General features: G+C 39.1%; 2 protein-coding genes across 2 annotated transcripts; both read right to left on the reverse strand.

Annotated features, from left to right (window-relative positions):
• Positions 1 to 10: 10 nt before the first annotated feature.
• znf598 (zinc finger protein 598) lies at positions 11 to 7,699 on the reverse strand. The gene is made up of 12 exons (XM_057346146.1): positions 7,379 to 7,699; positions 6,550 to 6,662; positions 6,328 to 6,457; positions 6,035 to 6,246; positions 5,732 to 5,949; positions 5,538 to 5,649; positions 5,281 to 5,456; positions 5,116 to 5,194; positions 4,176 to 5,020; positions 3,944 to 4,094; positions 1,677 to 1,821; positions 11 to 1,487 (listed from the first exon to the last, which is right to left on the reverse strand). The coding sequence occupies exons 1-12, from the start codon at positions 7,694 to 7,696 to the stop codon at positions 1,128 to 1,130; spliced, it is 2,859 nt and encodes a 952-aa protein (XP_057202129.1). The 5' UTR covers positions 7,697 to 7,699; the 3' UTR covers positions 11 to 1,127.
• A 956-nt stretch (positions 7,700 to 8,655) lies between these two features.
• Positions 8,656 to 10,948, reverse strand: LOC130561812 (single-pass membrane and coiled-coil domain-containing protein 3-like). The gene is made up of 2 exons (XM_057346392.1): positions 10,818 to 10,948; positions 8,656 to 9,703 (listed from the first exon to the last, which is right to left on the reverse strand). The coding sequence occupies exon 2, from the start codon at positions 9,697 to 9,699 to the stop codon at positions 9,025 to 9,027; it is 675 nt and encodes a 224-aa protein (XP_057202375.1). The 5' UTR covers positions 9,700 to 9,703; positions 10,818 to 10,948; the 3' UTR covers positions 8,656 to 9,024.
• Positions 10,949 to 12,200: the final 1,252 nt, after the last annotated feature.

Genomic DNA, 12,200 nt, shown 5'->3' on the forward strand with positions numbered 1-12,200 from the left:
AACATCTTTGATGCTGAAAGCCACGTGATTTACTGGTCTTGGCTTTCTTTTTTAATTTCTCACTCTGATCAATTTCAGTGTTTCGTTAAATTGGCACACAAAAAAAAGAATTCCAAAAATTAAGATGTTAAATATAATGACACAAGTTCAATATATTTTACTTTGGCACGTTATAAGCAAATGTTTAAAAAAAACATTTAGAGGTTGTTACCTGCATTTGTTATAAAGACATGCCATCTCAGTTTAATAACTGAAGGGGCATGATCTTATTATTGGTTACTGCAAGACAGATGAGAAAGTGACCTTATTGAAGTGTCACATCTATGGCAGTGTAAAGATTATTTTACAGGCACATGCACAATGTATAACCATGGTATTGGGTGTGAAAAAAAATCACAGCACTATCCAACAGTCCTAATTTTAAACAGTATATTGATCCCCATTAGAATGTGCCCATATTTTGGCATTATTGAAATCAGGTGATATTTACTGACCTTTCTAGCACTGTGAGTATCACACCTTCAAGATTCAGGTTTCACTTCAGACAGTCATATGTGCCCTAAGAGTGTAGAGTACATTTTGTTCCCTGGATTGATCGTTTAATTCCAAAGCATTTAAGCAGACACATTCAAAAATGGGAAGTTGACATTGACTGCTGTACCTAAGAAAAGATCTATATATTAACCATTTATTTTATGTACTGCAAATTATGTTGTAAACAGCAATGAGCAATAATGAGCAGGTGCGGTTTGAAATAAATAAGTTATTTTTCCAAATGCAGCCAATCTGACAAAATGTAAAAAAACAAATGAGCATGCTTATTTGAGCATTAGAAAAACCTGAAGAAATAAAAAATCAAGGAAGGATTGCTGCTGTACAGGTATTAAAGGAATTCACGTTGTAACTCAATCGTTCAAGTAGATTAAACTCCGCTCCCTCCAGAACAGTTACAGTCCTACTTGCACTCCTAAAAGTACAAGATCGCAATCTTTCCCCTTCAAAACAGGTTCACTTCAAAACGTTCAACTTAACCAGAACAATCCACATCAGCATTGCTCCTCATCTGTTAACGCTGGTGAGACAACAGATCCTGTGTGACTGAGCTGTAGATGTGCATTTACGGACGGCTAACTGATAATTTTGCTTATGGCCTGTAGAGAGGGGAAGTCGTCATCGCCGTTGTGCAGAGTCTTATGGGTGTTGAAGTCTTTCAAAGCTAGAACCTGCTTGCAGGTGGGACACACTTGGCAGTCCAGCTCCAGGCTGATGCTGGTGTTGTCTGTCTGCCAGGCTTTCTTTTTGTTTTTCTTGGGCTTCCAGCTTTGCTGCTGTTTCTCGAGGGCTTTAAAGTCTCCGTGGGCAGTGAGAAGCTCCTGTTGCTTACGAGTGTCTGGAAGCAAAACCAGCAACTCATTGAAGACCCTGTTGAAATTCTCCCCCAGCAGTTCCTGGCAGCTTTTGTAGTACTGGACTGCAGGTAATATACCCTGATCAAGAGGAGACAAGAGTTTCTTCAATAAAAGTTATACATTTCAGGTTAACGTTCTGAATAAGAAATATTAAAGAAACGGTTCACACAATATGGAATGTCATTAGATTCCTAATACATTTTTGGATAAACTGGCCCATTGACAAAACACTAAAAACAGTTCTTGCAGGTAACATTTAACAGTTACCTGTCTAAATTGGCCTGAATAGTTTTTAAACTCGTTGAACTTGGTTTCATCGTTTTGAAGGACATTTTTAATAGACTGAATGAGGTCCATGTTCCTCTGCTGGAAATTTTCAGGAATGAGGTAAGATCCAATAGCAGGAGTCGACCTAAAATAACAGAAGTAAAGTAATGTAATTAAATCACTTTATTTTTACTTTTTTCAATTTTCGTCACAAAACAAAGGCATATGGTGTGGAGCATCGAATGATGGGAGTTGTAGTCTTCACCATCTGACTCTCAAATCATGTTCATGACTCCAAATCCAAAATTTTACAATGTCAAAACTTTGTGATGTCACGTACCAATGAGTCTGTGCAGGGCTGCATAAAGTCGAAAACACCTGTGATTTCTACAACAGTAAATGCAAAAACCGAGAATAAGGCGGACATGATGTCATTGACATGACGCAATGAAGGGGGTGTTACAGTGGTAACTGAGAATTTCTCTGGATCCAAAAATATTTGAGATAATGCAAGCACACAAGTGAACAAAATAACACTGCCAATGATTTTAGATATTTAATGCAATCATCATCGCACACCTATAGGTAATGGATAGGTGCATAGGAGAAAAAGACCTATAACAGTCAAAAATCTAAGAAACAAAAGAAAATCCCACACACTGCCAATACTTGCAAAAGTATCAAAAACAGTAATTTATTCACCATGTTTTGGTCTCATGACCCTTTTTGTTTTTGATACGTCTTTTGCAAGTATGTGTAGCTTGCAGGATTTTTTTTCTTAGATATTTTATGCAAAAATATTTATATTGTGCCTTTAATATACATAACACATTAGCAGAGGGACAGATAAATCAAAGAAAGAAAATGCAAGCATACATTAAAGGAACAGTCCACCCAAAAATGAAAATTCTGTCATTATTTACTCACCCTCAGATTGTTCCTTCTTTGTTCTGCTGAACACAAATGAAGATATTTGGAAGAATGTCAGTAACCAAACAGATCTCAATCCCCATTTACTGCCATAGTAGGGAAAATAAATACCATGGGAGTCAACGGGGAATGAGATCTGTTTGCTTACTGACATTTATCCAAATATCTTCCTTTGTGTTCAGCAGAACAAAGGAATTTACACAGGTTTGTAACAATCTGAACATGAGTAAATTATGACAGAATTTTCTTTTTTGGGCTAACTGTTCCTTTAAGCCTATAAGCATTATTTTATATTATTTTAATGGAGACCATTTCTGATTCCTTGGGTCACTCACTCAAAACGCTGCAGTCAGACAGGAATATGAATAGCTGTTCAAACACAATTGTTGGATGCCATAAAATAGTCAGTATTTCTAATCTCACATGTATACACTTTAAAGTTTACCCCAAGAGCACATTATTTTGTGTCTGGGATAGGAGTGTTACGGTACGCGTAGCCGTACCGAACCGTCACGGGGAAAGTTCCAAATGAAGTCATCATTCCTATGCCCTACTCCCTTTGAAGGGCAGAGCCCTTGGAGTTTAGACTTTGGAGTGAACTGGGCATCTGCGTGCCATTATGTAGATGTAAGAGCGACCTAATTTCCTCATTATCTTCAGCTGGCATGTTCCCGTGACAACGAAGCATGGTGTCCGTCAGCAGATGTCGCTGTTTTAATGGCATAACTTACTATTATATAATTGTTTGCAAATACACATACATTTTATATTTTAAAAAGTTTGATATATATTAAGTGTTTATATATTATATAGCATATTTAAAAAACTTTTTAAAATATAAAATGTATGTTTATTTGCAAACAGTTAGATTTTATGCTTAAGTTATGCCATTAAAACAGCAACATCTGCTGATGAACACTTCTAATGCTTCGTTGTCAAGGGAAATTACGGTCGCTCCCTTTGCCAAGTGCATTCCAAACATCTACAAAATGGGACGCAAATGCCCTGTTCACTTCAAAGTCTAAACTCCAAGGGCTCTGCCCTTCGAACTGAGTAGAGCAAAGGAATGATGACTACATTTGGAATGTTACCAATGAGGGTTCAGTACGAATACACATACCGTTACACCCCTAGACTGGGATGTGCAAACATATATTATTGCCTTTCTTGTAAGGACTCATGCAATAAAACTGTTATATTATGTATCACACTTACATGTTATATTATTAGTATGCACTAAATATATTCATATACTTTTAAGCATATCTGAATCATTCACTGGAAAACACCTGCCACTGACCCTAAACCCTTTAATAGGGCAACACAAGTTTTCCAACCTGTTAACAGCAGACACAGTAGGCTCCACCACATTACTGTTGAGTGCGATGCCAGTGAATCCTGGGGGAGGTTTGCTGACCACAGGCACGAGTCCAGGAGGAGGAGGCAGCACACTCGGAGTGCTCTTCAAGGGAAATGCACTTTTAAAGCCTAGCAAACATAAGGTGGCTTTTTGTTGTGAAAATTGACATCACCAGGGTGTAGCTTTTGTTAAAATAGGAACCATCTTACCAGGTGGAGGTTTCTTTGAAGTAAGTGCTGGAAAATCTTCTTCCATGGGTGGAGGGACTTGGTCAGTTACCGGCTGCTTTATGGGGGAAGGAGTATTTTCTGGAAATGAGGTACAGGATTGTGCTTCTGTCGGCTTCTCTGTATGTCCATTCATGAATGAGTTTGTTTTGGAGGTTGTAGGACCTTTGGTGAGACTAATATCTGGTGGCTTCGTCTCAGGAACGTTTTCTTTGTGAGCGTTTTTGGACACTGACTCAGGAGTATGCAAAGGAGTACAAAATGATGATGATGAGTTTGCCTGTTTTTTCTTACTGGTTTTGGGATTTGGCTGAGATGAGCCAACTTTAACCGTTAACAATGTGGAGATGTCGAGCATGGTAGGAACTGCTCGAATCTCCTGGGCCGTTTTACTGTTCATTGAATCCTCTTCATCGGATGATGAGGGACATCTAAGTTTAGGTGGAGCTTTGTTGGTTTCTGCAGGCGTGAGCTTCTTTTTACGTCGAGATGATGAGTTGGTGAGGGTCTGAGGGACCCTTCCGCTGGGAGGCGGGTCACTGGCAGATAATATGGAGGAAGAGACTGCAGAGGTTTGTTTGGTTGGCAGAACCACAGGTTTATTGGGAGTGGGTTTACTTCCAGCCTGAGACCATGCCGACGCTGTGCTCGACTGAGGCTTGAGTGGTTTGATCTTGGAGACCAGTGCAGGGAAGTCTTCCTCTTGGAAGGACGAGTGTTTTCTGGGTTGACCTGTGTATGCAGGCGTCATTGGAGCGGAAACTAGCATACCAGACAGGCTTGGAAAATCATCTTCCTTCAGCGAGACAGGAGTTGGTTTAATCGCGCTGCAAAAGTGGGTAGCCATGACATTACTGACGTAAAAACATTTAAACACTATATTTTATTAAATAAATTGTGAGGACAAACAGGAGAAACGCACCTCGCTGCTAGAGGTGCAGCTGCTCCCAAAAGTGGGAAGTCCACACCAGCCAGAGAGGAAGTACTCTTCATCGATCGTGCTGGAATACATTTAAACGCACAACTTTACTCATCTCTGTAATTAATAAATAAAGACCACAATACACCATATTCCCAGTTGGCCAACCTTGCATTTCGTTCGGTGGTTTGGCTACACTCCTAGTACTTCTCAACTCATCCGATTCCATTTTTTCTTCTTTGCGTGGCTTGTTGTTTCTGTCCTGGACATGACTTCTCTCCTCCTGGCTACGGGTGGCCAGTGAAGCTCTTAAAGCAGTGGCCACTTCCCTGTCCTCTTCCTCTCTGCAGACAACAACTCTCCATAAGTTGCTCCATAAGCTCAACAATAACAACATTAGCACACAGCTGATGATCAAATCCTACCGATTATATCTCCAGCTTCGTACATTCTGCGGTCCGCCTGGGGCTCGACCTCTTCCTGGCCTCTGTCTGTTGAAGCGGTCCACTTCCTCGTAGTCTTCAACACCAACCAGACCTTGAAATGACAAAAGGACTCTTTCACATGCTGTCAACATGTATTTCGGTCATGTCATTTCTACAAGCAAATTCTGCTTTACCCTCATTCCTGCGCTGCTGTCTGGATGCATAGGTGAATTGTATGTCTATCTGGCGATTCTGCCGCGCCTCAGCCCTGCTTTTGCTGTGGGCAGCTGCTTTGTGAGCTTTATAGTCAATCTCAGTGCGGAAAGCGTGAGTGAACTGCTCGGAGCTGCAGCGGCCCTCCTCACACAGATAATGGCTCTCTCTGAAGTGCTCACTGAGATACTGGTAGTCACTGTGAGCAGACACAACACCTTTCAGTACTACAGAATACAGAACACTGTGCTGATAATGCTTGCGGACCAGAAGTGATTTTCTACCTGTAGTACTCCTGAGCTCCATCCGCATCACAGAAATGGCAAAAGTAGTGATCACGCCGAAGATGCTTCAGGAGCTCATCGTTGTCAAGATACCGATCGTCGCAGAATTTACAAAGGGGATGCCCACGATGCGAGGTGTCATCCGGGTCCCCTTGCGTTCGATGACGGGCCAGGTCTTTTCGATTGTACCACTTCCGCTCATACGAGAATATCTGCACAAAGAGAAAGAAATTATTCATTGAATGCAATGATGTGCTAATAAGAAGTCATATTGTCAAGAGAATGCACACTACCTTAAGGTGCTTGGCACATAACTTGCAGCAGAAGAGCTCATGTTGTTTGCGCAAATGTTGCTCTAACTCTTCAAATTTAGAAAACACCTTTGATTCGGGGCATTGGGGACACTCATGTGACAAGATCTTCCTGCATTTGTAATGGAAAATAAATGATTTCAGAGGAAATGCATAAAACTGACATAAAGCAGAAATATCATTTTATTTTTTGGCCCCAAGTACCTGAACTGCGCATAGATCTTTCCATCTCCAAAGTGTATGTCATATTTCTTCTCGCACTGATACTGATGGATGTTTAGAGCAGTAAAGGGTACCAGTTTCTTTATAAAGACCACCTGAAAGAAAAGAAAGACAATAACTCGCATATTACTTACACCAGAACAGATATCTGCATGAATGACAGACTGCAAAGTTCAATAAACATGACTTTTGAGTTGACAGTAGCAGTAAAGCACACAGGACTGTATTGTAAATAATGTTGATATATGGGTGTAATAAAGCTGCGTGTCCTCGTGATTGATAACTAATGAGTTACTGTCAAAATGACGTCACGCCTGTCATTGTTCCTAGCGGGAGTTATCTCGAGGTGATTACATAAGAGCATACTTCTGGCGACTTGTCCTAAAGAAAATCCATTCAAACTTTAATGTAATTAAATCGATTTTTGTTCACAAAGGACATATCACTCCCAACACGTAAACTAAAACCAAACTAAAGGACGTAACCAAGAAATGAACATGTTGTCACGGGAAACGTCACGCAATGAATCACTGCTGTCAGACTAAACTCGAGTACACGTCTAAGTTAACCAAATTCATACACGATCAAATCACACATACTAACTAACTGAACAACTATAAAGTCAACTTTATAAAAAAAAAACACATGGTGGCTACCTAAACTTCAACTGCCTTTTATTGCTAACCAATGTTCCTTCTACGCTACCATTTTAAGTCAACATTATGGCGACACTATAATGGAAGCCATATTAAATAAACGTAGAGTAAATAGCCGAGGCCTGCGCGGAGTGCTGGAGGAGAGGCGGCGGCACCTTGTCAAGTTGTTCCCGGCAGACGGCGCAGTAGCTCTGCTCGCACAGCACCCGCATCTTGGTGGAGCAGCGGTAACACACCGGGTGATCGCATTTCCCCACCGCGAATATATCGATGTCCTGGCAGCACAGCACACACGTGCTCTCTGTGTCTTTCTTCGGGATGGATTCCATAATGTTAAAAGGCACTGGTTGTGTGTGGTGTTTCAGTTTTCTCTCTTTAATCCGTGTGGATTTGGAAGGGCTGTACACGACAGTACGGGCAGTGAGGCCGGATGAAGCGCGCTCCTGTTTACGTAATCGCTCGGCGCAAGGCATTGTGGGTAGTTAGTTGCGCACGGTGTACAGGAAGAGCTTTTATTATGGTATGGGAGACTTTTATGGCCGTTACTGGAGTAACTTAAGTTGCCGTGGTGCTTATTAAATATATATTGTATGTAAAACATTCAAATTTTACATTTGTTGTGTAAACTTGTAAATATTACAATTTATAAATTGCATTATATACACAGAAATGAATCATACATACTACTATTAATAAACAGGAAATTATATATAACCATTTATTTAAAAATGTAACACTGCTTTGTGTTCTTGGAACACAAACAAATCTAAAGTTAATCTCATTCACGGTCTGATTTTAACAGATATAACGTTATTTAAATTAGATTAAAGTTTGGTCGATAATGTTATCACTAAAACTAATCGTTGACCATCAAAATTACACATTTAAACGTTCTTTTCCTGTGAAAATAATTTGTCCTGCCTTAAAATAGCTTGAATATGTATGTTAACTGCTTGAATGCTTGTTCCCGGACATTATATAATGGCAAAAAGTGTCACACTTCTCCCTTGGGCTCACTTAATATAGTTACTAATAATCACTTAAGAAAGAACAATAATAAGAAAGAAATGGGCTAATTTTCAACACTATAAAATTATTGCAAGAATATTGAATTAATACACAGTCTCGGCACCACGAGCGAGCCCTAGCCTGGCTACTTCACTATGATCCCTAACTTTCTGAAATGATAATAAACTAAATGATAAAAAAACATTTGGAAAAAGATTTGGTGAATATATTATTTAAAGAAGCAACAAGAGCAGGGGTTAAAAAACAATCTAGGGCCCTATGACGTCGGTTTTATTCAGACTTGACAGACAAATTTGCGGTAAACAGCAGACCGAAAATCCCATGACGGCGAGGGAGTGAGCTTTTAATCTCATTTCAGTTGTCTGCGGTGTGTAAATGATGAAAGAATTTTCATTTTGGTGTAAACTATCACTTTAATGCACATCATTCTTTTACAGCTCTGCACAGGAACCTTTTAAAAAGACTTTTAAAAAAGAAGAACAGTGTACAGTAACATTCTATTAATGTTAACTAAAAGATACATGATGCAGTATAATGGACATTTAGTTAAAACAATAATCAATTCTTTATTGATTATTTATCATGTCTTTATTCACTCAATATACATTTATGTATTATGTTACATGTGACTTTCAATTCAAGCAAACATTTCCTACAGAAAAAGTATGTATTTGCAAAACATTGAAACTAATCACTAAAACTCAGCATTTGAACAACAAGAGCCAACAATGGCTTGCTAAAATTAAAGATGACTTAGATTAGAATGCAGAAGTTATTGTCGTTCAATGTCTTCAATGCGTATTATCACACGGGTTATGCTACGCTGATAAATTTTAGATGCCGGCCTGAAATCTTTCAGAGCCCTGTCATACTCTTCAATGGCTTTCTCAAGCCGATCACGCTCAGCACTCCCTATGAAGTATGAAAAAATCGCATCGATCCCAATGAATGCTAGCCCAATTACAAACCCGGCTAATAACTGCGTTCCAATAACTCCACATACCATTTGTATGCTTGTCAGAATGGTTCCGTTGTAAATTAGCCAACCAACTACAGCAATGGATCCAATCGCTGCAAGACTACAAACTCCACGAAGAACTGCTGAAATTGTTCTATACTTGTTTACACAGACAGACAGATTCATGTTCCTCAGCTCTTCATACAAGGCAGGTTCCAGCTCCTCCTTCAGCTTCTTGTTGATCTTCTCCACCGCAGCCTGGATCTCATGTATGCGTTCAATCAATACATCACAGTTAACTTTAATGGTAGCACTCTTTTTCAGACTGATTTTTCTGAAAGACAATTGTAAGTGCTTACTAAGAATGTCAATGAGTTCGTTGGTTGCATCGAAGTTGTCTTGCATCAGTTCTAGAAGCTCTTGACTTTTGCGGATAACCTTCTCCCTTCTTTCAGGATTTCCAGGGAAAAAGATATCACTCATAGACATTTTTCTTTATATCAACAAAATAGAGAGAGAGAGAGAGAGAGAGAGAGAGAGAGAGAGAGAGAGAATCATATAAATTATTAAGCACTGATGAAAGTGAATGTCATAAAAATGACTAAAAGCATACAAATAAAATACATTTCAGTACTTGCAATAAAGCGACAAAAATTATATTTCTATGGTCAATAATGTTCTGATATTTTTATGTTAAAGCCACATTATATAATTTTTGCTCACAGCTCCCCAATGTGGTTGATAAGCGCAATTGTCTGTTACCAGTGTCGTAAATAATGTCGCTGTATAAGCTTCCCCGTGGGCAGCGCATTACACGTGAATTTGTTGACTAAGCTGATGAAACCGGCGAATGCAGAAACGTCGTTTGGAAACCATGTTGCACTCTTCCGCAGGCAGGGGATGGGCGGGGCTGTGTGTACCGACCCGAACACAGAACTGTGTGTTTGTAGCCGCTATGAGGCTGTTCACGTTGTTCACGTTGCAGTGGGAGTACAATTCATCAAGTTATGAGTTGTTCTACCACTGAAATATTTTAGAGACATTATTTTTAGGTAAAAAAAACTACATATTGATGTGTTGCTTTAAAGTACTTTTGTGTTTTTGTAGCCTTTTGCTTTTTGTTTAAAGATCTCTACCACATTTAGCAACTGTAATGTATAATAATCACACATTAATAATATTTTTTCTTGAAGTGCACAAGTCTAGAAATCAACATCTGATTTTCTGAAAATGCAGCATTTGCGGACTATTACATTGTGCAATAAATGTTGTGTGCTGTTTAAAGCTTTAAGCCCATCATTAAACACAATTAAAGCATCATATCAACCTAATCATCCATACCCAATCCTGAATCAAAATAACATGGTATTGTGAAGTTAATTCTAAAGGAAGGTCTCAAAACACCATTATAATAAATCGCTTGCTACTTTTTGTCTGTTTTGTGAGACAAGACCAACATAAAATATTTCCACACACCACAAGTCCTTTAACCATAATCCTGTAGTATAACGTGACTGTGTTATTTCCAACATCATTAAATTACAGTTTACACAAAAACATGAACCTAAAATGTTATATGAATCAGTTAAGGAGTAGGTTTAGCTCACCTTATTCTCAAGATAGCCTGAGCTGTACGTTGTGCTTGGTCCTTCTGGTTTCTACTGTGTGTGTGATACAGATCTCAGTCTCTAACACTGCTGATGTTGATTCCTTCAGCTAAAGAATTTACTGGACAGAATGAAACTGTTGCACCTTTATATTACTCTACGATAATTTCACTTTCATTATGATGCACCGAATACACAACAGACTAAAAAATCCCCTAAGAGGAGGGAGGGGACATTTCCATCCTCATAATGGTCTGCAAGAGGCAGTTGCATTAATGATTTTATAGTGCAAGAGTATTGTAATAATTAACCAAAGCATGATTCTTACTTGTTTTTGTATTTGAAAACATTTTCATGTTACTTTTTATAGTCTTTACACAGCCAGTTTATAATTCATCTACCACCATTTTCAAACAAATTTGTTTGCTGCCCTGAGTTTTTAAGTTTAATCATATTGACTCAAGTTCAAGTTATGCGTGTGTGCATGCATGTGCATTTGCGTGTGTGTGTGCGTGTGTGTGTGTGTGCGCGCATAAAATAAAAGGACTGACAAGAGCCTTTACAACAGTGTTTCCCAAATCCAGTCTCTTTATATAAAACACCCGATTCAACTCATCAGCCATCTTCCAGAATGTTAGTTAGTCTCCCTAAACAACACAATAACCAGGTGGGAGACATCTAAAAGGGAGGGGTGCACAGAGGACTGGATTGGAGACTGCTTTACAAGATCCAACCGTATTTACAAGAAACAGAAACTGAAAGTGAATTGGTCTAAATTTAACTTGGTCTTTATGGACTCTCGACAGAACATAATTCAGTGAAATAAAACAAATGGGTATTTCAGCATGCAGTTTCCAAGCTAGAAATAAGTTGATAATGGTGTTTGTAGGTTACAGAACATGTAACAAATGTGTAGGAAATGTTAATCAGTGTTCTGAAAATGTTCCCTGCCAGAAGGAAGAGGAGCCTGTCGATGATCAATTATAACTTTAGAATGTTTTAGAGAACATTGTAATAACTGTAGTAAAGAGCTCATTGTTAAACTGTGTCAGAACAAATTAATCTTGATAATGCCATCCTTCTGTCAGACTGTCTCTGTCATGAACTGCTCGAAGACACACGGATGAGGACCCAAATGCAGTTTATTGGGAAATGGGCAATGTCCAAGAATTTCTGCACATGGTCCTCGAGGGAAGTGTTACCTTGACGGAGTCGGGCCAAACTGGATCCATGGTGTGGCGAAGTCTTGTATCGTGTCAAACTGCAATTCCTAGCGTTCTCTATGTCTGGTTTTTGTCTTGCCTTGATGTCTTTCGGATCATTCTGTTTGCCTTTGTCTTGTGGATTTCTTTGCTATGTTTGGACTGACCACCTGTGCTTGGA

This window comes from Triplophysa rosa, linkage group LG11, assembly GCF_024868665.1.
Source record: "Triplophysa rosa linkage group LG11, Trosa_1v2, whole genome shotgun sequence".
NCBI classification, from domain to species: domain Eukaryota; kingdom Metazoa; phylum Chordata; class Actinopteri; order Cypriniformes; family Nemacheilidae; genus Triplophysa; species Triplophysa rosa.